The 10136-nt window shown below is 36.9% G+C and overlaps 1 protein-coding gene across 1 annotated transcript; it reads left to right on the forward strand.

Moving 5' to 3' along the window:
• The first annotated feature begins 4039 nt into the window (after positions 1-4039).
• Positions 4040-9679, forward strand: Fabp12 (fatty acid binding protein 12). Its single transcript, XM_026384842.2, has 4 exons — positions 4040-4112; positions 5769-5941; positions 7854-7955; positions 9629-9679. Exons 1-4 carry the CDS (start codon positions 4040-4042, stop codon positions 9677-9679), a joined length of 399 nt encoding a protein of 132 aa, XP_026240627.2.
• Positions 9680-10136: the final 457 nt, after the last annotated feature.

A 10136-nucleotide genomic window follows, 5' to 3' on the forward strand; every position in this document is an offset into this window, starting at 1 on the left:
GATATGGGGCAAGATTGAAGGCACAGTTAAGGGGGTTGACCTGGAGGGGGCTTTGTAGATGATTAAAAGGACATTGAATCCATGGAAACCAAATAGATGGTAATGTTTAATATATTCAACCACAAGTAGGCAAGATAAGCAGTAAGCTGGGGATGGCTGTCCCAATAGAAAAATCATCCTTTGCTTAAATGTCATACAGAAGCCAATTTCAGACTCAGAAACTGGCGACTAAAGAGGCAATAAGTCAACAGGGAAAAGAACACTGAGATACCATGACAATACTACACTGTTAGTTCTTCCCATTCTCCTCAAAAGAGACCTGTGATAATTTACTTGAGAAAACATGCAAAGGGGGAAAGAAGAAGATACTTTTGGGGTATTGGGTCTAAATTAACAGTCATGATATTCCAAAGCATTATGCCAAAGTAAAGTCATACAGGGACAGGTAATAAAACAGAATCCTGACCAAAGTCTTGCTCTCAATAAGTCCCGCAGGTCAGTGAGATCATCAAGCAGTCATTCCCTCAGTCACTGAGTGTAACTGGGATTGACAAATGTAGCCATTGAAGTTACTTACCCTTGAATTCTTCTACATGGGAGCTGCCATAATGGGGGAAATAAATGGGAAGCTCTTGAAACTGTACTCCCTACATCCCCACGCCCTAAACCCTCACCCTCCTCCATCCCTGGCTAAATGGTGAATCAAAAAATATTGCCTTTGGTAGTGGTGGTGGTGGGAGGAATGGCAGAAATCAGTGCTATCCTGCAGAATCTGAAGAATGTAGAGTGGTGGGCCATATGCTAGTGCATTTAATTCACCAGAGTGACTACTGGAGAAACCAAGTGAATCCTGGAGAATGACTGCTAGCCTCTGCAGACACAATAACTCTGATAGATGTGTTATCCTTGGTATTGGAGCCTGGAGAGTCCTCAGGTACACGGTATGCAGACCTTGGTTTGGCATTCTCTTCTGTCTTAGGAAAGATCAGAAACGGTTAGTATTTACATGAAACAGACACCCATATATATTTGCACTTTTGTCCCAGACTGTGTGATCTCGTGCTTTCTGTCATCATCTACTCAGATGAGGTCCTGCCTGGATATGTGACACAGCATTGTGTTCATAAGGCAGAAGGAGTGAGAAGTGGCTAACATTCTAGAGGCCTTGATTGACAAGGATGACCGTGTCATACAGAGCGCAGGAGTAAAAAGTTGTGATGATTGAGGGGCCTTTGACTCTTATCCAATTTTTAGAGGTCCAGTGAGTGAAGTCAAGCCATGCATGATATTCTCCTCCAAAACACATTTATTTTGCCTCTTCTACCAAGTTCCTAGGACCCTCTGACTTACAGTGCTGCCAGGTTGCTCATACAGGAGTGTGCTCCAGCCAATATCCTTACTGGATGCACTGAAGGCTACCTGCCTTCAGTGAGGCCTGAAGCAGGAAAGGCATCTCCATGCAGAGAGGCTACAGTACTAGCAGCCTTACTGCTTGGGTCATATAACTGGTAAACCCTGTGTTGCTGGAGGTGTTAGTGGTAGGAAAAAATGCAGTAGGACATCTATATACAAAGCCCCTTGGGAGTACCATAGCACAGACCCCTGGGGTTCCAGAGCAAGGACATCTGCAACAGAGACATAAGCCTTTGGAAAAGTTCTGGTGTGTTAGTGAGTCCCAGTAGAGATAGAATTCTTGATTACAGAACCCCAAGGAACAATGCAACCAGAACTCTCCATTATGAGCCAGGTTCCATCCGACTGACCCACGGGGTTATAAACTCTGGTAGTTCTGGTAGCAGTCCTCTGGGATCAAGCCTGAGCAAGACCGGAAGTCATAAGGTAACCTCAGGAGCAGACAGCCCAGGTTCCCAGGTCACCTACCACAGGAAGCACCAACACCCCACCCTCTGATCATGCCTAGGACAGCATGGGGGGGGGTCTCACATAACCATATGAAGGAGGAGGAGGAAAAGCATGAACATGTTTATGGGTCAGTCAGCTCAGAGTTGGGGGCAGGCTGAAAGTCAGCACAGCAATGCTTTTACTCCTCGTGGAGTGAGAGGGGCTTGAGAAACTGGTATAGGAAAATCATCTCAATAGGCAAAGCTCAGAGCTGTGAGCCTCTTACCCATTTTGTATGGAGGGAGCAGTGGCTTGAGATGGGAAAATATACAAAGCCATGGATGAAGGCTGATGGTTGCCTGAAAAATTGCAGGCAAGGAGGTTTTGTGTAGTAGACTGTGGATGCCCATATGGGAGTGAGCCTAGTGTGTGGAGATATTTTACTCACATATGGACACTAGAAAGTATCCATCACTTGGACAACTGAGAAGACAAAAAGACTTGGCCAGTCGGCAGGTCTTTGAACTTGACACGACGAACACATGAATGGAGGGGTCATAGTGGCAGAGCTCACACCTAGGCTCAATCTTAGGATTCATCTACTGACACCTCTACAAGTTTAACTTACCAGCAGCAGGGAGAAATATCGCTCCCGACATAACATCATCTTCAAGGATCATCATCATCTTCAATCCGTGATTTCCTTATGATGGGAATCAATGGGTGTCTGACATATATGGTAACATGTTGAACATTTTTTTGAAAAATTGTAGGAATTTCAGTAACTTCAGTGCCTAATTTTAGTACCCTCACTAAGGTATGTCCTCAGTGGTGGGTTATTTCCTGGCTTTACCCCATGCCTAATGAGTGGTCATAAACTTATAATTGGTACACATTAACATGAAATGGCCTAACTCAGGAAAGGAAAGCCAACCAACGCATGGGGTGTCTTTACCAATCATAACTGGGATATTTAATCAGTACCATATAAAAAATTTAGCCTTGAATTATGCTAAATATATAAACATTTAAATAAATAAATAAATAAATAAATAAATATATATATATAGATATATATATTTATATATAAATAAAATAAAAATAAATATATAAACATTTTGTTCCATAAATGTTTGTTAAATAATTAGTAATAAAACTATTGACTTGGGTAATTGCCTTCACAGATGTTAGAGTTTGGACATTTAACATTTTAATGGGAATTATACAGTGTTATATCCCGTTTCCTATTTTACAACAATTTATGATGTCAGTGTTTCTTAGTAACTTTATACCAATGAGTAAACATCCTACACTGCTGAGATTGGGTGGATGCTAACGCATCAGGCTGAGTTTGTCCTCCGACCTGATGGTTGATATATTTGTATTATATTCTTTGCCCTGTTCTGATTTTTTTTTACAGATATCAGTAGTCAGCAGTGTGTCACAGTCAAGGTTGAAAGGTACAGAAATCATCCTAAATTAAGGAAGGTTTACCAAGAAGATATTCGGCAATCTCATGACAATGATGATTAAGGTTATGAGAAATTGAGCCTGCATCTGGAAAACCATCAGAAACAAGGCCTGTGTGTGTGTGTAACACAATCTCTTTCTTCTCTTTTTTCCCCTCTGTTCCAGTCTCTTGTTCAGTATACTTGTCACTTAAAATGCTTGTTCTAGTCCTGACCAATCTTTTTACTTCAAATGTGAAATACCATATATGTATTAGTTCAAATTATCAAAGAGAATATAAAATCACCAAGCAGCCAACAAATTGGTGTGTTGTTGTTGTTGTTTGTTTACTTGATGAATCATCCTTGGTCAGAGAGAAAGAGACCTGGGGCACAGCAGTCTATAGCATAATCAGAGGTGCACAAACACCTGTGTGAGTATGGCTGATACTAAGAAAGGGAATGGTATCTAGCTTTGGTCCTTTATTAGTGCTAGAAGTCCTGGTAAAACTACCATGTTTTTACTTCCATCCTAATTTATTTATATTTAAGAGAGTTTTTCTGATTTAAATTGTATTAAGGGAAAATCACAAGGATCAAGAGTTTCTCAATTTTTTTCCTCCTGATTTTTCTCATTGCTCTTTCTACCCAGAATTGTATTAAAAACAGGTTCCAATACTATTTCAGGGAATACCAACACACATCCATATGAAGCCATTTTTCTTTGAGATCAACTTATCTCAGACAAAATGGTGGATCAGCTCCAAGGGAAATGGAAATCGATTTCTTGTGAAAATTTCGAAAAATATATGAAGGAAATGGGTAAGCCATGTTTATTTCTATAGCATATCTAGTATTGATGGGAGTTTTGATAGGACCTAATTTGCTTTTATTAAATATGACTAATTTGTGGCTCCTAGTTTTTCACAAAGGAAAAATAAATACTGTTTCTATCTTAGGATGCAGATTTGTACAAAACCAGGTTGGAATTGATATAATTCTTCATGTAATATCCCATGTTTGTTTTATATAAACAAAATATGCATATTTTATTTACTAAACAGCAAATTATTTTAATAATTTAAAACAAAAAACACAATTACTTTTAAAAACAATTATTTTATAAACATTTGCTCTAATGTTTAGGAGATCTTCAAAATAGATCTTATTTTCCAGCTTCCAATAGCTATTGGTTTTCCTTTGTGTGTGGTTACAACATCCCAATTTTTGCTCCCATTTTTTTACTCTGGACTCTTTTCTTCTGTTGTCTAACATTCACCTTTTCTTCTCATACAAGGAAACTTGTGATTAACTTTAAGTTCCTCTCTGATAATCCAGGATAATCTCCCCATCCTTAAATTAGCTATACCTGCAAAATCCCCTCTAGCATATAGAATAACATTCATAGGTTCCAGGGATTAGGATATGAATGACTTCAGTATCCATATTCAACCTGTAATATCTTGTAATAATGTTTTATAGCATGAATTCTGTAAACCAAGTTATAATATTTCCCCAATATATCTTCTCTTAGAAATTTACCTTTAATATTACAATGTACAGAATTCTATTTCTATTTGAAACATTCCTACATAAGCTGCCATAAAACTGTATGTGCAAAGATATTTACTGAAGAAGTATTTGTAATAACAAAAATGGAAACAAACAAGTGATCATCAATGAGGGATAGTGAAAACAAATTTTGATATGTACATGCTGTGGAATATTATGTCACTATGAAAATTTACATCTGTATGTACTTATGTCAATGGTCTTCAAGACACATAGATAAGAGGAAAAGGAAAGTTGAATAACAATATATATAATATAGCAATTATATTTTTAAAAACCTTATATACATTGGGGATAATTGAGGTACTTACAATGCCTGAATTATACATTTTAAATGGTTAAAATGTAAACTCATGTTACATGTATTTTAATATAATTTTATTTTAATCTGCATACCTAGTAGAAAGATCAAACCCTATATATGAATGTTAAGTGAAGAACTAAAGATCTGGAAGAATCCATACCAGGGTATTTTGTTTATATGTGAAATAGTTATACTTTTTTAAATAGGAAGATGGTTCATATCTTTAAACAGATATTCAAAGGGATCCTTGCATCAACAAGATTAATAACTAACTTCTGAATTAGAGAAACAAAACAATAACTAAACAAAAATTGGAGACTGCCTTTTCTTGGTCAAAATTAATGGATTTTATTATGTAACGGTGGAGCTGCTAACTTTAGATGTTTGCATTCATTCTGCACTAAAATCTGTTTAACTCGGCTTTAGGGCTGGGGCCAGACCTGGTTTTGATCTCCAGTACTGAAAAAATAAAAAATTTAAAAAGGGAGGAAATTTTGTTTAACTCACAACCCCCCCACCACTTAGTAAAGAATTATACAAACAATCTGAGTCATTGAAACCAACAGCAGATTTAACTATATGTTCATTTATCTGTTTCCCAGGAATAGGAAGAGCCAACCGGAAACTGGGTCGTTTGGCAAAACCCACTGTGACCATCAGTACAAACGGAGATGTGATCACCATAAAAACCAAAAGCATCTTTAGGAATAATAAGATCTCCTTCAAACTGGGCGAAGAATTTGAAGAAACCACACCAGGTGGCCATAAAACCAAGGTGAGGCCTGCAACAGTCTTTCCGATAATTTTCATAAAGATCCTTAGTAGAAATCATCCTAAGTAAGCAATAATAGCAAGCATAGATAAAGTCTTATTAGATAAGCTCTGGATAAAACCTAAATCTGAAGATGTTGAATGTTAGTATACATTAAAATCTCCCAGGATACTTGTAGAAAATGCTTTCTGCTCAATCCCATCCCAGGGGTGCTGAAGTCTGTTATGGGCACCTGAAAATTGCAATTTAAAAAAAAACAATTCAGATGCAGATGCCTAGCAGAATCACATTCTGGGAATCATTTTCCTAGATTAATATTTAGTTCTATCAGAAACAAAAGCTTTCCCTTTCAATTTTGTAATTTTCCACACATAGAATCTCAATGGATGAAACTTGTATTAGTTGGTATCAGCAAGGTTAGGCTCCTTTAACAAGTGAGTCACTAGCTCTCCATGGCTTAACACGGTGCAAAATTATTTCTAACTAAGAGTACATAGGCAATGCTGGGTGTGTGTGGGGGAGTTGAGGAAGTGTGTGCATGTGTGTGTAGTAGATGGAAAGAATATCTGCCTCTCTTAATCTCTCAGGAATTCATGTGAAAAGATGTTCCTCTACCTCATAACTGCATGATCTGGAACTTGTGGTCTCTTTGGTCAAGACAAAAAGACTCTGAGCTTTTATCGTCTCAGCCTGAAAGGGACAGTTTTTAGTCATATCTCATGGGTTCCAATCGAAACGTGTCATTTACTTATAATACATATTTTATTGTTTGGATATGAGGTGTCTCCCAAAAGGTCCTGTGTTATTGCAGGAATATTTGGAGATGAAATTATTGGATTATGAGAGCTGTCACCTCATCAGTCCATCCTGGTTTGAATTGTGGGATTGGTGACTGTGGGCAGGTGGGGTGTGACTGGAGGAATTGGGTCTCTGGGATCCTGCCCTGGAAGGATTCATCTTCCCTGAAGCTCCTTCCCTTCATGCTCTCTGCTTCCTGGCCACCATGAATGGAGCGGTGCTCCTCCATCTTCCCCTTTTGCCACGATGTCATGCCTCACCCTGGGTTCAGAGCAATAGGGTTGGTCCACCATGGACTGAACCTCTGAAACCATGAGCCAAAATAAACTTTTCCTTCTATAAGTTGTTCTTTTCTAATATTTTGATGATAGTGCCATAAAACTGACCAACACAACATATTTTACCTTGTTTATTGTTTGTTGTCTGATTCCCCACCCAAGAATGTGAGCATCTGGAAGATGTTTTCTCATCTGTTTCACAGAACCCAGTACTTGGTACATAATAGTTGGTCAATAAATACTTGTTGTTTGACTGAATTAACTCAATATAAGATTGTTAATCTCGGTGGAAGGCAATATTCTGATAGAAGGGACTGCCACACCATTTTAAAGTTAGTAAATATGAAACTTAATTTCTGTACCATGTAAAATTAAAGAATTTTGAACTAAAATGTGAAGTCAAGATGTGGGTGCTAAATTTAAAAAAGAGAAAATACTGTAATTTAAAAAAAAATCTTTAAAATATTGTTGAGGTAAGAAAAGGAAAGGGGACTTTTCATCCTTAGGAAAGCTCTTACAATGGGAGTGTGAATTAGCTTCATGTATCTTTAAAGTTGAAACTTAATTTTTGGAATTCTTTATGCAAAAAGATAATATCATATGCAGTAAGAGATAAAGAAAGGGTTCAAGTTATTGTGTTTTTACTTTTGTAAAGCATTCTGCCACTCCCCAAAGAATCATTCAACAGAATTATTGCTGAAAAAGTCTTAGTTAGAATTGTAAATACCATCCTAAAACTACCCGAAGATATCAATAGCTGAAGAGAATTGGGCACTTGATCACATGTTAGTGTTCAAAGGTGACAATTGGATCTGAACTTGGTTTGGCCTGTTTTTCAGAGTACCGTGACCTTAGATAATGACACCTTAGTCCAAGTTCAGGACTGGAATGGCAAGGAAACCACCATTCGGAGGAAGCTGGTAGATGGCAAAATGGTGGTGGTGAGTGAGCTCTTCTTCCTGTTCTCTCTTACACCTAAGATGCAATCACCCAAGTAACTGGTTCTAAGACAATCTAAGACATTTTTCTTTTTTATTCTTACTTTATAAGAATTGAAGGGAAACATTGACAGACCATAAACAGTATAAAATGTGTATGCTTGAGGTACTAAAGAAACCTAAAGAGTTAGAAAATTGTGTAGCTCAGTTCTTCAACTCATGGATAAACTAAAGCAAGCATGAATTTGTGCAATAAAGATTTCAATAGGACAGTAGAATAAAACAGACACTAGCATGGCTGTGGGTATATACGTGACTGCATGACCAATGTGATTCTGCAACCTGTACACTCAGAAAAATGAGAAATTATATCCCATCTGATTCAAATGTATGATATGTCAAGGTCATTGTACTGTCATGTGTAACTAATTAAAACAAATTAAAATTTAAAAAAAAGACTTCAATAGGGACTAAGGTTGTTGCCAACCCTCCACCCTATGCTGGAATTAATGTCATACTGTTTTTCCAAATCAACAACAAACAAAAACATGAAAGGGACATTTGAGCTAGGATTGTGCAGCTGAAGGTGGGGTCTTCTTGGCCCAGGGATGAGTTAATACTGGTAAGAACCAACACATGCTGTTAACATGTCACAATGTTTTTAGGTATTATTTATCTCATCCTCACAATAATCCTGTGAAGTTAGATTTATTAGTCCTTTGACAGATGAGGAAACTATACAGTTAGAAAAGTGTGTTAATGTTGGGATTAAAACTCAGGACACTTAAATCCAAAGTTTGTGCTCTTGTGTGTCCCTTCTGTTCCTGCTCAAGATTCCCTGGTGTCTTTCTTACTTCTACAGAGTGGAGGAGGGAACAATGTCAATGACTCTCCTCCTCCAAACCCCACTTCCACCAAAATAAATAAAAAAGATAATATTGAGCAAAATATAAAATAGTTTAAAGGAAAAATACAAAATTTGTGTGGTGGTAAACAAAAAAAGCTAGACTAATCTTAATAGGGGATTTTTTTTTCTTTCTACAACTGAGACTACAATAGAAGGGAAGGATCAAGAATGACTGATTTTATTGATTCTGATAACGACACTAACCAATGAATAGGCAAATAAATAGTTCAATAAATAGCCAATAAACAGAGAGTTCATTAGAAAGAACAATAAACTCAGAATACAAGGGCGTGGATTTTCATTTCTGCCATTCAGTATGTTTGTGACTTTGGCCAAGTCATTTATCCTTCCCAAAATTAAGATTCCTTGCCTTCAAGATGTAGATACTACCTTCACAGGTTTTCTGGGAGCATTAAATATCATCATGTACATAAATCCGTGTTCTGAAACCATAAAATGAGGCATTGATCTAAATTCGTATTATTATCTCAAAAACATCAAACATGTAAAATAGCAAAAATGCCTCAATGTAGGCATTTAAAATATTTTAAGTAGGACTTTAGATTCTAAGTGTATGCCTTAATTTTTTATATGCATACCAATGTATATAATATACACACCTTGTATATGATATCAGTGAATATCACCTATATATCTCTTTTCAAGATTTTTAAGGAATGGTGTATATGGACAGCACCTAGTTTATATTTTTCCAGGTGTTCATTTCCTCAACAATACTAAGATAATTCTCCCTCTTTTTGTCTTCCAGGAAAGTGCCGTGAACAATATCATCTGCACACGGACATATGAGAGAGTGTAAACATACTCAGTCTCATGCCCTTGCCACTCCCAAACTGTGATCGAACTGCTGAAGTTGTTTGAATCAAACTCCAAAGTTAACTGTTAATATGAGTGAGACTTTATTTGTACAAATATCAGTGATTTTGGTTACTCTGTTAAGAGTGTCTACATTATATAGTATCTTGGTATTGGCGCAGCTATGAGAAACTAGGATGCTATACCTGTTCAATGCAGGGTTAGGATCATATATTCAGAGAAGCACTTTATACTGTTTTTTTTCTAGTTAGGCATATTATGTCCATCTTTCAAATTCAACACAATCTTCATGACATTGAAAAAAATCATGTTAATTTTTAATGACATTGAAAAAAATCGTGTTATTTTTAATGAACTACTTAGGTCATAATGTTCTTCACAGGTTATACAACGGTTGTATCTGAAAAGAAAAAAACCCCACAAGTTTAGAGTAAGGCAAT

Source organism: Urocitellus parryii, chromosome 7, assembly GCF_045843805.1.
Source record: "Urocitellus parryii isolate mUroPar1 chromosome 7, mUroPar1.hap1, whole genome shotgun sequence".
In the NCBI taxonomy this organism is placed as follows: Eukaryota; Metazoa; Chordata; class Mammalia; order Rodentia; family Sciuridae; genus Urocitellus; species Urocitellus parryii.

Bases quoted from the DNA above. Each gene is read 5' to 3' on its own strand.
- Fabp12 (XM_026384842.2), top strand. From the start codon at position 4,040: ATGGTGGATCAGCTCCAAGGGAAATGGAAATCGATTTCTTGTGAAAAT. The intron at 4,113-5,768 runs GTAAGCCATGTT...TCTGTTTCCCAG, and splicing joins AAAATATATGAAGGAAATGG to GAATAGGAAGAGCCAACCGG. The intron at 5,942-7,853 runs GTGAGGCCTGCA...CCTGTTTTTCAG, and splicing joins CAGGTGGCCATAAAACCAAG to AGTACCGTGACCTTAGATAA.